The 21,038-nt window shown below is 36.0% G+C and overlaps 2 protein-coding genes and 1 long non-coding RNA gene across 4 annotated transcripts in view; 1 reads left to right on the top strand and 2 right to left on the bottom strand.

Annotated features, from left to right (window-relative positions):
• The window catches only part of Ip6k (Inositol hexakisphosphate kinase), a 334,638-nt gene that overhangs the window by 269,464 nt on the left and 44,136 nt on the right, over positions 1-21,038 (bottom strand). The window lies entirely within an intron of this gene.
• Positions 115-1,239, top strand: LOC136784671 (uncharacterized). Its single transcript, XR_010824437.1, has 3 exons — positions 115-718; positions 812-1,016; positions 1,089-1,239. It is a non-coding gene; the product is annotated as an uncharacterized lncRNA (long non-coding RNA).
• Positions 1,777-15,536, bottom strand: pcx (pecanex). Of its 2 annotated transcripts, XM_066745510.1 has the most exons (16): positions 15,095-15,536; positions 14,636-15,013; positions 14,221-14,470; positions 12,741-13,031; positions 12,344-12,669; positions 12,128-12,274; positions 11,833-12,074; positions 10,016-11,730; positions 8,274-9,811; positions 7,719-8,180; positions 7,479-7,623; positions 7,147-7,405; positions 6,711-7,064; positions 6,528-6,640; positions 6,150-6,424; positions 1,777-6,055 (listed from the first exon to the last, which is right to left on the bottom strand). In XM_066745510.1, exons 2-16 carry the CDS (start codon positions 14,786-14,788, stop codon positions 5,774-5,776), a joined length of 6,552 nt encoding a protein of 2,183 aa, XP_066601607.1. In that variant the 5' UTR covers positions 14,789-15,013; positions 15,095-15,536; the 3' UTR covers positions 1,777-5,773. The 2 variants fall into 2 exon arrangements, with proteins under 2 accessions (XP_066601607.1, XP_066601606.1); XM_066745509.1 differs by having other exon boundaries at positions 8,274-11,730.

The raw sequence follows: 21,038 nt of genomic DNA, 5'->3' as shown, positions 1-21,038 counted from the left end.
ATCACTAATGCCACTGATGATAGACGGCGGGATTTTAGTACCCCCACTCGGCCCACTCTTGACTTCCATAACCTGTGTTGTAATAGAATAGTAGTCAAAGTGGAAGTACCAAATTCCCGCAGTTTACCATCACTGATTTAATTGAGTGAGAAAACTGAGAAGGATGTCAGGGACGACTCGTGCGCGAACACCGGGCACCCTGGGCACTTCGGCCATGGCACTCTGGCAGTTGGCACCAGTTGGCACAAGGTGCACACAAATTGTATTTCATAAGACACTGGTCACTGTTGGATACTGTCGAATTTCCATTTAAATTCATTACCAAGAATGGGCCAAAAGGAAAGGACATGATTTCGTAATATCTAAACATTCAACTTGATATTTTGTGCAAAACTTTATTTTTCTGGGACCAAAAAATTGATCAAACTAAAACTACATCTAGGACCAAATCGAGTAATTATAAATAATTTTCAGGAAAATAAAAAAGGTTATGACATACACGTTATCGGTAGTGACTAAAATTCAAACTTGAAATAATCCTAACTCTCAAATCCTAAAGAATTATCTTTGCATTGGATTGCGAATCAACTTGATTCAATAATATGTGATATAATCATGGCCATGCGCAATAAATCAGTACGATAATTTTAATCAATTAATTTTAATATAGCTTATAAGTTTTTATATGACCTTCATTGAAGTTATTTCTCATATGCAGGTCAGTGTTGATCTATCTTTGAGTATTAAATAAAATTCATCAATGCAACTGTAGATTTCATTTTATAGTGTTTATTACTTTTTATTCTTACAGAGGAATGACAGCAACTATATTTGGTTTGGGCATAGGATTATTTATAATATTAGCCCTTTGGTTATTGGCTGCACTTATATTATTAATATCTCTACGTATTGAGAGGAGAATTGGTTTTTGTGCTGTGTTAATTGTTAGTGCATTAACCATAATTTTAATCTGTGTTCCAAGAAATTCAGAGCAGTCTGTAACTAGTAGCCAAAAGGTTTGTATCTTTAATCTTTCAGCGCATATTTTAATTTTAATAAATTATATCAATCCATTAATATTTTTCCAGTTGTATGATAGATTATTCGTTTGGCGTGTGATTTTATTGATAATACTTTCTGCCTCATCCATAATTGGGTTAGTTGGATATATAAAGTTTAAGTTATTGGAGCCTATTAGACCAATTAGAATAAAAAATTGGATTTTTTAAGCTTTTTAAGGTACTTTAAAATATATTATAATCAATAATCAAACTCGATTTTAAAAATAATTTAATTTTAATACTTCGGCTTTGTAGCTAATTTTTTTGACACATCAAGATGTTACACAAAGCATCAAAAGTTATACCAGCATTGGTACGTCATTTTTCCCTATTCCATGCAAACAAGAAAATGTTTAACATTATGAACAACAATGAGTTTGTCATCAAAGTGATGAATGGAAGTGTACCTGTTATAGTAAATTTTCATGCTGAATGGTGTGATCCATGCAAAATTTTAACTCCAAAATTAATCGAGCTTATAGAACCAATGGATAAGTTAGATCTCGCAATTGTAGATGTAGAATCGAATCCAGACTTAGTTCATACTTTTGAAGTAAAAGCTGTACCAGCAGTAATTGCTATCTCCAATGGATTGGTAGTAGATAAATTTATTGGTCTAGTGGATACAGACTCAATAGAAAATTTAATTCAAAAACTGACTGACTCAAATTTTCAAAGCCCCAGCAATAATGGTACAATAGCATAATACTCCTCAATGTCTAGTTACTCCATTTCTAGCCAGTGTTGCTTCAATCAATTTTCAATTTTATTGAAACTCTCAGACAAATAAATAATTACTATCAGTTCTACTACCAATGGAAGTATATATTCGTCCAATTTCTCATAACAAATTTTTGGATAGGTTTAACAACATTTTGTAATCACTTATTATGATAGCTTAATAGTACAGTAGAAAAAAAGGGAAATTGCCAAAGATGCCAAGTTCCTGCCTTATTATTTTTTCCAACTGTACAAATCCTTTTATTCTAGTTGTACTTACTGCTTGTAAATGCTGACAAGATTATACACTATTTTGTATAACTTTACACTAGGTAATTCTAACTTAAACTCCTTTATGTATTAAGAAAAAGACTAATAGCTCTATGTTGCAATATTTTTACTCAAAAGCTGAATTATTTAAGGTTGGACTTAATGTTTACCAATAAAAGAATAGTCTTGTATGTAAAAAGGTAACATGAGTTCTTTTTTTATTATTTATCTGCACAGTCGTAACTTGTATCATAAATTTTGAATTGGCTTAATTCAAATAATACAAAGCTGATAATTATTTTACATAAGTTTTACAGAATTAATTCTTGTAATAACTGCTGTTTGATTGAAAAAGTTCTCAAAGGTGTTAATTTGTATGAACTGAATACTGTTTAATAAAAATCAAGCTGAATTCCTCTTTACTTTAAAGTGTTTTTTGTTGGCTTAGTTAAAGTATTCCATTTAGCAATAAATCAAGGCAATCAGCACTTATACTAAATCGTCGTTGGTGGCGATTTGTCTAAAAGCTGATTTAAAATGAAATATCAATCAGTATGCTACACTTTTCTTAAAAGAAGGAAACGACCAGACTTTGAAAAAAACTATGAATGTATATTAATAAAGTTCTGACATGTGTAGGCCTTTATTACAATAAAGAGAGGGATTCTCTATATAATAAAAAAATTTATGTTGAAAATACTACAAGTCCCAATGAACTAATGCTTAATGACCTAAAACATCTTTTATATTAGGTATATCACTTAAAGTGTAAAAAGATATAACACCAAAACTACAATCACTATTAAAATAATTTTTATATAAAACTTGTTTGATTTCAAGGGAGACAAGATGGTAGGAATTATTGGTTTAACTTTAGGAAGCACACTGAAAGATATATAGAGCTCATCTTTAATCTTTTTTTAATGGAACACCATATATTTTTATATCGCATATTGTTGAAACTTATGTCAAGAAGTTTTCAAAACTCTAATGAATTTATCATTTCATCTTATCATTCATTAGATACTTCGATTGAACTTATACATGAGCAGCTATGCGCGTACGCATGCTGCATCAAATAATTCCCAATTTCAAATCGAAATGTCTATTAAACGATAAAGTGAAATGATAATTTCAATAATGTTTTGTAAAACTGTTGAGATGAACTACAAAAATAAGCAACAACAAAAAAATAGAGGGCTCCATATGACAAATTCAAGATGATCTATATGTCCTTCAGCATTCTTCCCGAGGCGAAATCAGTAATACAATATTACATCTCCCTCAAAGTTAAACAAATCTTGTATGAACCATTGTTTAACAATGATGATAATTTTAGACACTGTTTCTTTGGAACACTTTAAATTACACACCCGGTATCTATATTATAATATAATGTATTAATTATAAAATCTTTTATCGCGTACTGCTATTTCTTCAAATAATATTTATTATATTATAATATAATATGCAAGAGAAAAGTCAGATATTTTCTTTTAAATCACTTGTATTGAAATGTTTATAGAATAGGATATTTTAAGAATCTAGCGAAAATTCTAGGCGTAAATAGACTTGTACGACTTTCAAAATAAATTATTTGTTTCTCCCTAACCCCGTACCTTACATAACGGCAGCAAGCGATACATAAGTGTGTAACAATAATTAAAAGACTAGCTAAAGTTTACTTCATCAGTCAGGTGCTTCCAAGACACCATGATAAGGCAATGCTGTGACTCACTGGTTACTTGCAAAAAGTTCTTCATGCAAGCAGAACTCTGTTATAATTATAAGATCAAAATCATGATTCTGCCTATAATTGCAAAATTTTTGCAAGCAACCATTTTTTCTTATTACTTAATTAACCAGTATATACGATCTGAACATGTTTTATATTTTCAATGAATAAAGGAGCAGAAAGGAATTTCCCTAATATATATATATATATATATATACAATTCAATTGAGACACTTTCCAAACGGTCTCGCGAATTTTCTTGCAATATTAATATATATATATATATATATAATCTAGATGCTCAACCAATACAATCTCATCCTTGAGAAGTCAAACACGAATCATAAATGTTCAATAATTATAGATTATGAAGATTTCCAATACCGGCATTACAAAGCGAAAACGCATGTCAACGATACGACGTTATTTGAAAACCGAGTTCAAACTTAAGCATTTTAGACACGTCATGAACTACTCTTTCTAGTAAAATTGTCAGATATTTAGAAAAAAAATGTATATAATTGCTTTTATATTATAAAAACGATTGATAAATCGTAAAAACGGATCATTTTACTAGAAGGAGGGATTCCTAACGAATTCAACAAGTTTAAGAACAACAAGATCCGGTAAGAAATAGCGCTGTACTATGCGTGATACACTTATTTTCCGAAAAAATAATCCTAAAATATACATGGGATCAGTAAAAAATAGCGATCGGAAGAACTGAGTTCTTGCTTGCTTGATCTTTCACTTCAGCACCGAGATTATATTGTGGTTGGCACGGGCATCGCTACGATCGAGGCCCTTGAGGGATCCCGTTAATTCTGTTTAAGGTTTTTTGTGCTTATGCATATCGATATGTCCTGTAGGAATTTTAAAATTTTCACGAAATGTCATGCTGCTGAAAATAAAAAACATACTGTTCTTCAAAAAAAAAAAATCCCATTGTTTGAATATATTACTTTAGAGTTAAAACTATAATGATATTTTTCTTTCAATTAAAAACGGGTTGTTTAAAAATTCTTGGAATTAATAAATTACTTTATTCATTACCTAATCATGAAATCAGGTAAGATTCACACACAGTAAAACTTAGACTCATCGCATTTGCATAAAAGTTATTTATCTTCTATTTACACGTTAATTATACGAAATAGTTAAAAAAAATGTAACAAAGTGTAGAAAAACACGAACAATAATATGTACAAGTTTCCCGAAGCTTTACTCGTCACCAATTAATATTGTTAATTAATGTACTAAAATCATGTTATTATTGTTAGAATATTTTACAAGATGTTTTTTATCGAACAAATTATAAACAATATTTTGGCAACGAGCAAAGCTCATTGTAAGCGGTACTATATAGCTCGAAGATTTTATAAATTACACGCTATATTGTGATTCAATATCTGTACCTTTTACCTCGTAATGTATCGTACTCACGTTTAATATAATATACAGCACGAGATTCAACCTTTTACCAAAAGAATGAACATTACTCGTCCCTCTTTAGTCGTATTCCTTTCTTCGCACAGAATTATAAGTCTCTATTCACACAAACACGCAAGCATTTCTCTTCGAGACAGCAGTAAACTTTACACGTTTTGCAAGTATTTAATATTTAATATAAGATTGCACCACGCTCTTACTTTGAAAAATATGCTCGATGATTTTCTCGAATACCTAATGATGTATTATGAAGCAGGAAACATTTTCGTAATTACAAGACAGCTGTATGACTTTTCCTCTCTTCTTTTTAAGTATAATCGCTGAATTGTAAACCCCTAATTATCACTTTAATATTTGGAATGATGATTTCGTTGCAGCACCGATGTTAATAATAATTGTGGAATAAGTAGACTCAGATTAGCTCTCTCTCGTTATTATGAGAACTTAAAAAACAACTTAAAGTTCTTTTTTTTTCTTTTTACCTAAGAAACCCTCGATTGATCATCATTCTATAACTAACGTAAACCACCAATCATTTTTAAACCTCAGCCCCAAGATCTCGAACTCCTTGTTCCGCGATTGGAACGTATTTATCGTCGATCTTCACAAGTAAAATTACTTTATCCACGTGTGACCTACGATTTGGATCTCGATGATTGGGCGACCAACGATGAACTACACAGCCTTCCATTCCTCGTTCGGGTATCCAATGCTGCCAGCCTGAGCGCCCTCCTTGTTGTCTCATCTTCTCATCTGGCCAAATTACGTCTATTCTCCTTCCTAAATTAATTGCATCGTACACCTGATTAGGGTCCACGATCTGAGAAAAAACAACAAAATACTATAAGATATAAGTTTCTACACAAATTTAATGAAAAATTAGATAAGTAATATTTTTTCGTTCTCCTACATACTCGAACTCTCTGAAGAACTTCGTCTTTTTCGAACTTTGACGAAAAACTAGTCTCATTTTTTGATTCTGTTTTAATATCACTGTTACTGAGTAACCCAGCAAGACTAGCTAAAGTAGAACTAGTGGGTTTTCCAACTGATGCTAGGGATCCTCTGTTACCACTCATAGATCCTGTATTTCCACGACCTAAGGATCCCCGGCCTGTTGAACCACCAATTTGGCACCCTGAATCCATTGATTGTGATCCAGATGTATTGTGTCCTGATTGTGTATAACCTGAAGAATAATATCTACTGAAAGATTCTTTTATATATAAATCATTTTAGTTACTAACTGTGAACTCGGACACCCTAAATTTAAAATTGTCTAAATTAAATACCAGTATGTATATTATATGTAGTCATTGAATAAACTTGATCATTCCCAAATCCACCGTCATCCTGAGATCCGGTACCACCGGAGGAACAGCCTTGGCCGCATCTTCTTCTTGCCCTATTATTAAATTGTTTACATTGAATGAAATTTATAATAACCATTCTGCTATGTAAAACCTTAAATTTACCTTCTCCACAATGTTAATATGGTCATTTTTATAGTACTAAGACTCAATGGGCCTCCAATTATAGAGCACAATTGCTCGTTGGTCTCCGCGTAGCTGGTCGTTAACGGAGAGACATAAATTGGGTAACCTATCGGCTGATCGCAGGAACTGTTAATTATGTTTCTCAGTGCTTGTTTTGCATTCTGTATAGATCCACGCTCAGGATTCCGGTTTCTCAAATAAACTAATTCTTGTTGCTGTCCCGCCCACAAACCACGAACGCACTCACGATTCATTTTAATGACTCGAAAGTTTAAGTAACGCTTATTCAGCATTATTACCTTGTATTCGTCTATGCCATCGTCAAGGACATGCCTACGAAGATTATCAAAAAGCTGTGATTGATGTAAAATTTAAGAATAATACTCTCTGACAGTAAAAATTGAATAAATCTTACCTTATAGCCAAAAGACTAGGTGCACCACTTAGAACAGCATTTCGCCATAATGGATCAGCTTCATGACTTATAACAAGATTCTTATCATGGCTATCTATAGCTTCGTAGAGAGCCGGTGGCTCTATATACTGTTCGGGGCTCATAAAATGGTCCTGATGTAATTTCAATGCCATTCTTACCCCCTTAGCAACAACGCTTCGCAGTAGATCCACGTCGTGTAATACCCACTCATCCCGTGCCGAGGTTATACGAAAATCCCCTGATTATGAATAAATGTAATTAATTAATGAATATTAAGTACACAAACCAAACCAATTTAAGCAAATCCTAACCTTTGAATAATGCGTGCAGGCCATATAGAAAAAATTCGACATTGGAGGAAGTATTGTGGGAAGCAGTTCCCAAAACTCGCCTACCTAGAAGACTAAGCGCTAGACATAATGAAACTAGGTATGAATCACGTGTCCTTTCTAAAGTCTGAAATAATTTCAATGTCATAGTTTAGATATTTGGATGGTTCAGGTATTCGTTACATTAATTTGAAATTCTTAATAAACAGATCTTTGCACTACCTTATCCTGTTTAGCTGCGCAAAATTGAATCCAATCAAAGTAAACATTGCAGAAACTATTTCTAGTAACGCCACTGGCTCGAAAATCGTAATCTTCATCGATGTTTATATTGAAAACAGGATCAAGATCAACAAAATTTTTGTCTAATGTGTGTTTCAGGGCAGCTTTAATTTCAACATCTTTAAGCCATTGCTTAAGTTTCGGTGATTTGACAGCATAAAACACAATACTTTTGACGTAGTAGGTGACGAGTACTCTACGGAATTCGAAGACTTGTAGCATGGAGACGGCAGAGTTGTCGGATATAGAATATCCTTCCAAAACGTATTTAGCATTGGCTACTTCCCAGGCTAGCCAGCGCTGACTGAACGCAGCATTCACACTAAGAATGTTTGAAGAATGACTCATTTCACAGCAACAACAATTGTCATTGTCCTCAATACCCTCTGAAATAGCTTCTACCTGGAAATAAAATATTTTTTCATGAAGCCAAAGACGTAGCTTTAAAATAAAACTACACCAAGAAACAGAAAGACCAGTTGAAACGAGGCTTACTTCTCGTTGCTGGCAGTAGGTTCCTCTGAATTCTAGTCCACGCAGTTGAAAAGTGACCAAACCATTTCCCAATTGAATAACGTGGACGAGGCAATTCAAGTAATCTGAAGCAAGAAGGAAGCAATCGCCTTGCTCGACATTTCCCCAACGACCAAGAGCAAGATCTCCATAGAGGCTGTGCTGAAGAGATCTCGTAAGCTGCTCGTAGAAAATAGAATTGAGATTATTGTCATCGGCACCTAAATTCCTGTCGAGATGGGAAGACATTCTCGTGTTTGAGTGGTCAACTCTCCTGGTTTTGTAGTCCCTCTCCCAGAATTTCACAGGACGGACGTAGGACGAGACGAAAATGGCGCTTCCCAGTAATGGATTAAGAGGCGTAGAAAGAATCGCAGAGATGACAGCTTGCAAGAAGAGCATTGCCGAATGGGGAACTGAAAAAGGCTGGGCAAAAGCGTGGAAGGCGCTACCCCAGGTGATCTGCCAAGGCGCTATATAAGTCACTATAAAGCGTATCTTCAGAAGTAGCTCGTAAATCTTGGCGAAAGCTATCCCAGCCACAAAATAATCCACGAGGAAAGTCTCACTTGACTCCCGAAAATCCAACTTAAAAAAGAGAACGGAAAACACGAGAACTAGGTACCTCGTGGACGGATCCGAATAGGCTGACCTTAAAGACTTCAATCCGCACACGACGATAATTAAGGCACCTATACTCTCTCCAAATTTGGTCACGATCTTCGACGAGCATTCCGTCAGTGCTCCAAGGAAAACCACTGGGTACAAAATGTTTCTCTCCAGGAAGCAAAGACAAACATAAACTCTCTCAAACCACATAATTTTAACTGGTTCTCGAACTTCAAATATAGCATGTTCGTAGCTCCTTAGCACCGGCTTGGATAGGCATAGCCAAGGGAGTTCCTTTCTCAGTTGTGGAACGATATAATGAAGTAGAAACCCCAGACAGCTAGCGATTCCCCATAAAACCGGATTTAATTCTGGTTGGAGTGCTGTGAAAACCGTCGACGAGTGAAGCCCAAAGGACAAAGAGCCTATCACGGCACAAACTATCAGATCATTTTTCAATCTTGCATTCACTGTCGATCTTAGTTTTTCTGGTAGAGGATCCACCAATTCCGAATCGGACATTTGTTCTCCGACTTTAATCTTCACATCCTTTTTCTTGCCTGAAGTCCTTATCTTGGTCTCCTTGTAATTCTTCGTTGCACTTTCTTTTCTAGACGTATTTTCTATAATCTTCGCCTCCCTCTCATCCGTATAAATTTCTGGAGGCCATAAGTTGGTTTTGACAATGTCCCAAATCACGCTGGGATCAGACGATGATCTACTTAAATGATAAGAAATTGCTACCAGCATCCCGGCAAAGATGGAGAACAAAATGTGCTGAGATGACTTTGGTTCCGTTAACGCACCATAAGCGAATCCATATAAAATAACAACGGTGATGATGCTTCTGAAGAGACAGTAAATAGAAGAAACCAAGCTAGTCGTAGCATTTCCACCAAACAGATGAATGTCTAGATGTTCGCACAAGTACATCAGAAAAGTGTTGATTTGTGGAAAAAGTCCCAAAGAAAATACGATCGGGAAGCAAAGCAAAAATATTAGTAAAACGTTCCTAATTTGAAGAATAACATCATAATCCGCAACTCTAACGCCGTAAACTCTAAATTCTGAACTCTTAAGGTTCTTTAAAGATTCATTAATGATCAGAATAGAACCTGAGCATATAATATAGTAGACCGGCCTCGAGAAGACGATGATGCGATTGAATCCATGAGTGGGTGAGGCTGCATCTGGCTGAACAGATTTTAGTAAAGAATATTGGCAGCCAGCAGTGACGAAGCAGAATATAAAAGCAAAGATATCACGATAAAATCCTTTTTGTAGCAACAACAAACCTAAACCAGCAACTGCGACTGCCAAGAAAGTTGAAACAATAGTCTCAAAGGCAGTCAAGTTCCTGTCCAGAAGTGCCAGCAACGACAAACGATCGAATCTCACTTTAACATGAGGCAATCTTCCAATTTTCCAATTGTAATAATGTCTGGTGTGCTTGGATTTCGTTTGTGAACCATTTAACCCATCTATAAACCTGTTCCAGGATAGACTAGCATTGATATCAGCTTCTTGTCTTGCTGGAAGTGCCAGGACTGGAATCTGATTGTTGTTATCCGTTGAATAGGGGTTGAGATTGAACGGGCCCATAATATTTTGCACTCGATTTCGTTCCGGCATAATTTCTATTCTGAACATAGGATCACGCATAAGGTTTTCCGTGGTAGTTTGATTAAGATTTTCCGGATTGGAAGACCCGGAAGCTGGCAGTGGGTTCTTTGCTTGACTACTGGTCGGGCTGGCCACTCCTGGCGGAGTGTCAATTATCACTGTAAGGCCTGTCGATTTCAACGATAAGCTGCTAGTGCTACTGCTGAGCGAATCAGTGAGTTCTCCATTAGCTATTTGATTTCCAGTTGAGGCATTGGACTCCTCTTCATAAATACCAATGTAACCGAGTCTTCGCCCTTTCTCATCGCGGAGCCGAAGACCTTCAAAGTTTTCTTGATTAGAATTGGCTGCTACGTGACATTCACCATTCGGTATAGACTCCATTAAAGTAATTAGTTGTACGAGATGCTCATCTTGTCTGGTGATACGCGGTGGATGGGGATACCTGCTGTAATCATAAGCATTCATAGACCTTTTAATGTAACTATGTGTCCTATGGGGATTCCTAATTTTTGTACAGCTCACTCCCAGATCAGCTATTGCATTTGGATGTCCAGGAATGTTTCTATCGGAATTCAATAGCGCAGCCAATAATGGGGGTGGAGGATTTGGTAACAAAGTGCTCAATTCATTATTCGATCGACTGGTCGACTCAAATTTTCTTTCTCTATCTCGTTTTTTAAGCTTTCGCTCCGAATCCTGACGTTTTTCGTCCTTTAGGAGTTTTAGCTCATTGTGACGTAGTTTCAGTTCATCCTTGAGCCTCAATTTAGATAGAGGTTCTCTCAGACGTAGCTCCAATTCCAAACCTCTTTTATGATCAGATGATTGAATATCATCGGTATCCGAGGAAGGTTTTGGACGGCTCTTAGGAATGGCTCCCTGGTGACGTTTAATCTCCACTTCTTGAGGTAGCAGCATAGATCTTTTCTCTATGCCTAATGCTGTAGCATTATATTCACCACAACATTCTCCATTCTCGAAAAGCCAATCGATTCCAACGATACTTCCAGTACTCAAGGGATCGTCCAGTTGATTCTTCGATCTTTCCCGTTGACGCTTCTCTTTTCTGCACTCTCCATCGGAGAATTCGTCACTGGATTCGCTTGCATTGCTACATCTCCTCTTCGAGTTTAACCTTGGCTCTTCCAGCAAAGCGTCTCTGGAATTTGCTGAGTCATTGTCTGTACCAGGATCACCGTTGAAACTAGATACCAATTAATGAATAGTATGAAAATTCAATAACAAAAAATAAATATGACAATATGCATATCTGTTGTTTTTATGAAGAATTCTTATCTTCCTTTACCTGGAAAATCTATCTTCGCATCTTCCGGCGCTGAATCTCAGTTCTCTGCCAGAATTGGTTTTTCCCTCAACAGCTGCTATTCTAGCGAGCAACGGACTGTAAGAATCGCGACTGAAACCTGCCGAGCTCTCGTTGAATTGTTCATCGCTTTGCTCGGCTATTGGATGAACAATCTCACAACCGTAGCAAAGATATGGTAGTAGCTGCAGTTGACTCCTTTTCAACGTATTTTGCGGTAAAACCTAAAAAAAAAGCTTTTCTTACACACTTTTCAAAGACAATCATAACTGCACACCTTTTTCGTGTCTATTGTCTCCAGACTTTGCGGATGTAAGGGCAAATTATTGTCATCCGTTGCGCTTCCACTTTTATTTACAGCCCCAATGGTCTCCAGACTCTGAGGATGCACAAGTGGCTGCTGGTGTGGTTTTTTTGCAATTACCTGAAGGTGGAAAATAAATTATTGATAAAAATTGTAGTTAAAATATTTTTCTATTTTGCTGCGTCTTACCTCTAATGACTGTGGATGTGATGAGATTTTATTCTTTTCTTCATCCTCCTTTTTTGAGATTATTTCGAGACTTTGAGGATGGTCGTTTATTAAATGAGTTTCTATTGGTATCGAATTCGAATTAAGTCTTCGGACACTCTGATTTGATTTCCAATAAGGATAATCATCCCTATTCTGCTCTAATTCCAGTGAACTTGTTTGCTTAATTTGACTCTCTGAGCCAGTCTTACCAAGAGTTTGTTTTGAATGTCGAATTCTTGAATCATCATATTGGTGTTGTGCTAATTTTCGTGCTTCTTGCAATTTATATCGTTTCCTCCGAAATTCTAAATTATAATTGATAGTGTTATTTATCCATTTATAAAATAAAATCAATTATGAAAGGTAAAAGTAATACCATTTATATTATTCATTAAAATATCCATAGGACAGGGCTCATGATATTGCGCAGAAACTAAATCTGCTTCCTGTACATTTATATTAGTTACAGTTGGCTTACTCAATTGCTGAGCTTCCTCTGAACTTTCTGAACTGTTTTTTCTATGTATCTCTACTTTTAAATCAATGGTTGAGCTAGGTTTATCCCTGTTATATTCAGATGTTATACTATCGGCATCTGTATTTTGAACGTTGGGCTCTATATACGAATTTCTCGATGAACATTCCACAGGTGGAGTATCTGTTTTTCCTATAAAATATTAGAGTGAATTGATATCTACTTTTATAAGAAACTTAATAAAAATTTTAATTTAATAAACTGTTTAAATAATTTAATTTTTCTAACATACGGGCAACACCACGTAAAAACGCACAGATTTCGGAGTATTCCTTTCATTTAAATTTTCTTGTAATTTAATATAGTTCTGTAAAGGAAAAAATTCCAAGCAAACGAGTGTAATACAGCTATTTGGAAATGTCACTACGGCGATTTTTCATCAAATATTTTGAAAACTTCGAAAAATCATTATTTTAAAAATAAAAGAGATAGAAAATTAATACCAGTCTTAAAATGACAACCACTTGCAATGTTTCATAATAAATATACCTAACTTGTAAAGTAAAAATTTTAAATATACAACAGAATTGAAAACATTCCTTTAAAGTCCTTTTTGCTAGTCTGTACATTTATATGCATAGCTTTGAACATTAAGCTGACATGAGCCTTCTCACAAACTGCAGGCAAATATCTGTGTGAAAGGTCAAAACACATTAGAAATACTTGTTTTGAAGAAAGTTTCATTGCTCTTGAGTTAATTTTCAGTTATGATCTTCATACAAATTTAAATATTTTAATATATATCAAAAGAGGACAAATGAAGAAATGCCCTTAATTATTTTCTTACTAGAAAAATAAAGTAAAAAGAAATTAATTCTTTGTAAAGGCCTATGTATATCATTCTAAAACTAAAGGCCTATGTACATCATTCTAAAACTATGTTCAGTTCTTGAACACATAGTGAATATTTTAAATACAATCTACGTGTAATAACTCTTAACTATAGCCAAGAACTCAGACAACTTTTAAATTGTTTACTCAGATCATAAAAATTATGGTGCACATTTAAAAACTCTATCTTATGACACATATTTTTATATGAAACTATGTCTTCTAGCTGTTCATTTAAGATAGATTTAAACTTCCTATTCCCTTTATTTTCAAAGTTACAATTTTCTGGAATTTTTAAAATAAAATAGAAAATTATTCCACCACTATTTTATATTTGCATTACTTTCAAAAATATATGGGGCTTCTTGTACTTCAAGTGTATGCATTTGCTTGGAACTTTTTTCTCTTTAATATATTAAATTTAAAACAAAATTAATGCCAACACAAAATATCCTGAAATTTGTGCATTTTTACGTGGAATGGCCCATACCACTTAATACTTGCAGCTCTATGCCATGATCAGTTTGGTCTTGAGTTGCCTGCTCCCTATGTTTACTATGCCCTGATCTTCTCTTCTCACTTTCAGACTTTTGTTGGCTAACACTTTGTCCTGACTCTTCTAAACACTCTGTTGTGTCGTAAACACAATGAAGAGCATGGTTGATACACTTTATCATTCCAAATAGAATGACTATTGACGAGCAATAAGCTAGCCAAACATACAGTGTTGGTGGACAATACTAAAATAAGAGAGATATATAAATAATTATCGCTTAAGTAAAGATAACAAATTATTCTTAGCATCAAATAACAATAAAACAATTGTTTATAAGTAAAACAACCTAAAAAATTAGGAACTTTGAAAATAAGAGTTTTTTTATTAAAACAATATGCAAACTACTCACAAGGTATATGGTAAAGGGCAGGCATAGTAAAAATAGCCAGATGTAAAGGTGGAAGGTGTTTGAGAAAACATCGAGGTGAGGGTCGTAAAACCAGCCTCCTGTCAGGCTCGCCCAGACGCCCTGTCTCAAGATCTCCAACGTTTGCGAACCCATGCCAGTGGCCAAAGTTCTTCCTCACCATCTTTCCATATCACTCGAAGTCCAATCTTTTGGTTTTCTCCTCTTCTTCTATTTTTATTACTTTCCTTCTTAATATTTAACTATATCAGTTCGATCTCCTCTCGCTTAAAATTTCCACGTCGAGCAAAACCACGACAACACATCTTCCCCAACCTGGCTAGAGTCTGGACTGGAACTGGACGTCGGGACAGTGGACACCTGATATTATCGCAATCAGCCAATCAGTAAAATTTCAAATACCCAAACTCAAAGTCAATTGTTCTGAAGCATTGTTCATACTTTCCACTGTTTTGCTATACTCCTTTTACTATTTACCCTTCGCAGCTCGATCTTCTTTCTTTCTTCTCTAATACATACTCTATTGCTATTCCAATTTCCACTCTGAATAGAGTACCCAATTTTATTTGCTACTGCTGAGTGCTGGTGTGTTCTTGCGCCTCTTCTCCTTCCTCTCACCATCTCACCTACTTACTACTAACTGCTACTAACTTCTGTCTTCTCTCTCTCTCTCTTTCTCTCTCTAACCCACTCTAATCTGCTAATCTGTTTGTCTCTTTCTCTCTTTTTCTCTTTCTCTTTCTGTCCATGCTCACTCGCTCCCTTCCCGTTCCTATCCCTTCCTTCCAACACTTTCTATAGTGCAATTTTTGTTAAAAAATTTACAGCATTCGTTAAGTTGTCTATTTTCGACGCTATTATTTTGTTCGTTTTATCACATAAACTTCATATTCGGTTTTGGCCAAAGGTAGTATTTAAAAGTTTGTTTTTAGGAACATTCTAATTAGCCTAAAAATCGACACAATCAATCACAAATGGCACATTGCATTGCATGTCATATAAACTGTACTTTTGTGTCCAGTTCTGTAGATTTTTAAGAGTAATTAGAAAGAACCCTAAATTGCCTACATTTTCAAGACCTAACGCCACAAAAATTGGCTTACAACCACCCAGGTAACAGTAGTATAGATCCCGTGACATGAACTGTAATTTTTACTAGGTCTAGGGGTGCGTTCCGAGTCACGCATATGCGCGCAGTAAGCACTTAAATTCTATAATAAGGCTGCTTTCCAGTTAGATTGAAAATCGACACAGTCAGACACAATCGGATACAAATGTACATTTTGGGTGACATGCAATGTACCATTTGTGTCCGATTTATGTCTGATGACTATGTCGATTTTCAAGCTAACAGGAAAGCAGCCAAATGTGACATAAACTGGACATTCTTATGCGCTTTATGCGTAATTTGGAATGCATCCTAGGTATACTACATAGGGCTTGTTTTCACAGACTTTTAATTCTTTCGGCACTTCACAAGATTCTCAAGCAGAGTTGCCAAATCTCAAGCTCCGTCTGTAAATTGTAGTAGTACATATATATGTACAGTAATCGCCAGGTATGGCTTTCCCATAATTTTTCGATGCTTTTAGGAATCGCATTAAAAAGACCAGCGCTTTTACTTCGCGCACCTAAAGCCTACGGCACACTATGCTGAATTTCGTGCTAGAATGCTTGCTAGATTTGTGAGGACCAAAGAGATTATTATATTTAATTCACAACTGAATCATCATTGGTCTTCACAATTCTAGCAAGCATTCTAACACGAAATCCAGCATAGTGTGCCGTAGGCTTAACTCACTCGCTTGCTTCGTTCGTATGTATATACTACAACTATAAATTGAATCGTATGTGCTTTCAGCTATAGTGTATAGTAATCATTTTCCATGTTAAATTACAGAGCGAAGCTAGCTGAACCACACACGATTCAATTTTCCACTGATTTCCCACTGTGCACTACATACACCATAGGAAATTGATTCGGCGACCTTTCAGTTAACTTCACTTCGTACTTTTTCTACGAATTTCAAAGATGGCGATCAATTTTCCACAGTGTCTATACACTATTAAAAAAACTTATAAAAAACTTCGTCTGAGCTCGGTAAATTTCGTTATACACGTCAGATGTAAGCGGGAACTATAAATAGTATAAATGCAGACATTTGTTTAACAGAACATCATTTATTATAACATGCAGATGTTTTAAAATATTTATTAACTACATTTTTTATTGTAAATTAATTGCAAAACAGCATATATAATGACGATATTCACTTACAAAAGAATTATTTTTAAACGGCACTACGCGACACGAATTTTTTAAATGTCACTACACGGCGTGGAATTTTTAAACGCGCATTCATTTTAGAATAAGACCGTCTAATGTATAACAAATATTATTTTATTAAACTGTGGTAAGTTCATTTTATAGTTCATTTAACTTCAAAATAAAATAATGAGAATTATGGGTTAAGAGAGTCCTTGAGTCTTCTACTTTTAATCGTGTAAGCACTAAACAGCACACGCGTGTGCTGCACACTGACAATTTTTACGAGTTTTCTAATTATTACACTTCTTTTACAAATGAAAGCTTTTATTTTCATCACATACAGTATTCCATTAAATTATTGTATTATATAAAATCAATAATAATGAATGAAAATTTACTTAAAATTAATGAAACTGTAACAAAATAATTTATTTTAATTAAATTTACATAGATTTATTAAAGAGCGGTAAAATTTTATTAACATAATAATAAAATAGCACGTATTTGATGAAAATAAAACACTACATTATTTTTAATCGCGACTAATGCGAAATAAATGTCAGTGATTATAAAAAGAAACAGCGCGATTTACTGATAACTCATACGCGGAAATTTGATAGATAAACTGAATCTCGCGCTTCAAAAAAATACCATCCGGGACAGGTACTACTCGTTAAGATTCTTTTTCACTGGCTTTTAAAACGCTAAATTTGCCATATGATATAAAATTGTTAACATTGCAATGTATTAGCATAAGTATTTTCAAAAAAATGGTCAATCCGTACTTGGCAAAATAATCATTTTAAAAGTTGGTGAAAGAGATCCTACTCATACCGATAGCAGTCGCAACTGATTTGCGGAATATCTCAAATTGCAACCAATCATGTGCGATTGCTAATTAACCCGCCCACAATAAGCGATACCTGTTCCGCATAGCCCTCTCGCGTAGCGGGTACATCAACTCAGTTATCAATTATCCGCGTACCGGTCGTCAGTGGATCCGGCGTTGTGGTTTTTCGTAACCACTGAGTACTGACATTTAATTTAAATTAGTCGCGATTAAAAATAATTTAATGTTTTATTTTCATCACATATGAGCTATTTATTTTATAATATTAATAAAAGTATGCCGCGTTTTATAAAATTTAAATAAATTTAATTAGCTTTTATTATTTTTATACAAACAATTTAAATTTATTTAAGATTTTATTAATTATTATTAATTTCTAAATAAATTTAAAATTCTGGTTAAAATTTTTTAATAGTGTTGTGCAATTATAAGTATTCGGCATTGGTGACAATAAATTGTTTAAAAATTAAACTTAACTTTTCTATATAATTTCCGCATATTTAATTATGTCAAGAGGGAAATTTAAGTAATGCAGTTGGGATATTTTAATAGAATATATAGTAATGAATGCAGTGTGTGATGAAAATAAAACTTTTATCTGTGTGTAATTCGCGTAATAAATAGAAACTTTGTGACTACAGTCAGTGCGGAGCGTGTCTATTGTGTATATGTGTGTGAGTGCTGCAGCGAATAAAGACAGAAGCCTCAAAGACTGTTAAAGCCTGCCAGTTTTACTTTAATTATATTAAAGTTAAATAAATTAAAATTAACTCTATAAAATTACATGCAATAATTTATTTCTGTTACGGTTAGCGACTTCACTAAAGAGTGAGAGAGCGCGTTTAAAAATTTCACGTCGAGGAGTGTCGTTTGAAAAATCCGAGTCTCGTAGTGTCAGTCGATAAGTGCTCGTCGTGGAGTGCGGTTTTCCAGAGTAGTATACCTTAAAATAAAACTCGCGTCACGAAATGCCGTTTGAAAAATCCGAGTTTCGAAGTGTCAATCGATAAGTGTTCGTCGCGCAGTGCGGTAGTCCCGCGTAGTATACGTTGAAATAAAATTCTCCTCGCGCAGTGCCGTTTGAAAAATCCGAGTTTCGAAGTGTCAGTCGATAAGTGTTCGTCGCGGAATGCGGTTGTCCCACGTATTATACGTTGAAATAAAAATCGCGCCGAGCAGTGCTGTTTGAAAAATCCGAGTTTCGTAGTGTCAGTCGATAATTGTTCGTCGCGGGGTGCGGTTGTCCCGCGTAGTATACGTTGAAATAAAATTCGCGTCGCGCATACCGTTTGTAAAATCCTAGTTTCGTAGTGTCACTCGATAAGTGCTCGTCGCGGAATGCGGTTGTCCCGAGTAGTATACGTTAAAATAAAATTCGCTTCGCGCAGTGCCGTTAAAAAAATCCGAGTTTTGAAGTGTGAGTCGAAAATTGTTCGTCGCGGGGTGCGGTTGTCCCGCGTAGAATACGTTTAAAAAAATCGCGTCGCGCACTGCTGATTTAAAAATCAGAATCTGTAGTGACAGTCGTGAACTGCTCGTCGCGTAGTGCGGTTCTCCCGCGTAGTGTACGTTTAAAAGAAATCGCGTAGCGCACTGCTACTTTAAAAATCCGAGTCTGTAGTGTCAGTCGTGAACTGCTCGTCGCGTAGTGCGGTTGTCCCGGTAGTGTACGTTAAAAAGAAATCGCGTCGCGTAGTGCCTTTTGAATAATCCGAGTCTCGTAGTGTCAGTCGTGAAGTGCTCGTCGCGTAGTGCGGTTGTCCCGTCTAGTGCACGTTAAAGACAAGTCGCGTCGCGCAGTGCAGTTTGAAAAATCCGAGTCTTTTAGTGTCAGTTGTGAAGTGCTCGTTGCGTAGTGCGGTTCTCCCGCGTAGTGTACGTTTAAAAGAAATCGCGTACCGCACTGCTGATTTAAAAATCAGAATCTGTAGTGACAGTCGTGAACTGCTCGTCGCGTAGTGCGGTTCTCCCGGTAGTGTACGTTAAAAAGAAATCGCGTCGCGTAGTGCCTTTTGAATAATCCGAGTCTCGTAGTGACAGTCGTGAACTGCTCGTCGCGTAGTGCGGTTCTCCCGCGTAGTGTACGTTAAATGAAATCGCGTAGCGCACTGCTACTTTAAAAATCCGAGTCTGTAGTGTCAGTCGTGAACTACTTGTCGCGTAGGGCGGTTCTCCTGCATAGTGTACGTTAAAAAGAAATCGCGTAGCGCACTTCTGAATTAAAAATCAGAATTTGTAATGACAGTTGTGAAGTGCTCGTCGCGTAGTGCGGTTCTCCTGCGTAGTGTACGTTAAAAAGAAATCGCGTAGCGCATAGCTGCTTTAAAAATGCGAGTCTGTAGTGTCAGTCGTGAACTGCTCGTAGCGTAGTGCGGTTGTCCCGGTAATGTACGTTAAAAAGAAATCGCGTAGCGCAGTGCCGTTTAAAAAATCCGAGTTTCGAAGTGTCAGTCGAAAATTGTTCGTCACGGGGTGCGGTTGTCCCGCGTAGTATACGTTGAAATAAAATTCGCGTCGCGCATACCGTTTGTAAAATCCTAGTTTCGTAGTGTCACTCGATAAGTGCTCGTCGCGGAATGCGGTTTGTCCCGAGTAGTATACGTTAAAATAAAATTCTCTTCGCGCAGTGCCGTTTAAAAAATCCGAGTTTCGAAGTGTCAGTCGAAAATTGTTCGTCGCGGGATGCGGTTGTCCCGCGTAGTATACGTTGAAATAAAATTCGCGTCGCGCATACCGTTTGTAAAATCCTAGTTTCGTAGTGTCACTCAATAAGTGTTCGTCGCGGAGTGCGGTTGTCCCGTGTAGTATACGTTAAAAAAAATCGCGTTGCGCACTGCTGATTTAAAAATCAGAATCTTTAGTGACAGTCGTGAACTGCTCGTCGCGTAGTGCAGTTCTCCCGCGTAGTGTACGTTTAAAAGAAATCGCGTAGCGCACTGCTACTTTAAAAATCCGAGTCTGTAGTGTCAGTCGTGAACTGCTCGTCGCGTAGTGCGGTTGTCCCGGTAGTGTACGTTAAAAAGAAATCGCGTCGCGTAGTGCCTTTTGAATAATCCGAGTCTCGTAGTGTCAGTCGTGAAGTGCTCGTCGCGTAGTGCGGTTGTCCCGAGTGTACGTTAAAAAGAAATCGCGTAGCGCACTGCTATTTTAAAAATCCAAGTCTCGAAGTGTCAGTTGTGAAGTGCTCGTCGCGTAGTGCGGTTCTCTCGCGTAGTGTTCGTAAAAAAGAAATCGCTTAGCGCATAGCTGCTTTAAAAATCCGAGTC

The sequence above is a fragment of the Prorops nasuta genome, unplaced genomic scaffold (genome assembly GCF_024137725.1).
Source record: "Prorops nasuta isolate Cenicafe-Biocafe unplaced genomic scaffold, Cenicafe_Pnas_1.2 PNAS00062, whole genome shotgun sequence".
NCBI lineage: Eukaryota > Metazoa > Arthropoda > Insecta > Hymenoptera > Bethylidae > Prorops > Prorops nasuta.
The sequence above is the reverse complement of the archived record's forward strand: the minus strand, read 5'-3'. Positions and strand labels throughout refer to the sequence as shown.

Excerpts from the sequence above, each read along its gene's own strand:
- pcx (XM_066745509.1), bottom strand. The coding sequence starts at position 14,788 with ATGGGTTCGCAAACGTTGGAGATCTTGAGACAGGGCGTCTGGGCGAGC. Across the intron at positions 6,425-6,527 it reads TACATATAATATACATACTG|GTTATACACAATCAGGACAC; the intron begins GTATTTAATTTA and ends ATTATTCTTCAG. Across the intron at positions 6,056-6,149 it reads AAGTTCTTCAGAGAGTTCGA|ATCGTGGACCCTAATCAGGT; the intron begins GTATGTAGGAGA and ends GTTTTTTCTCAG.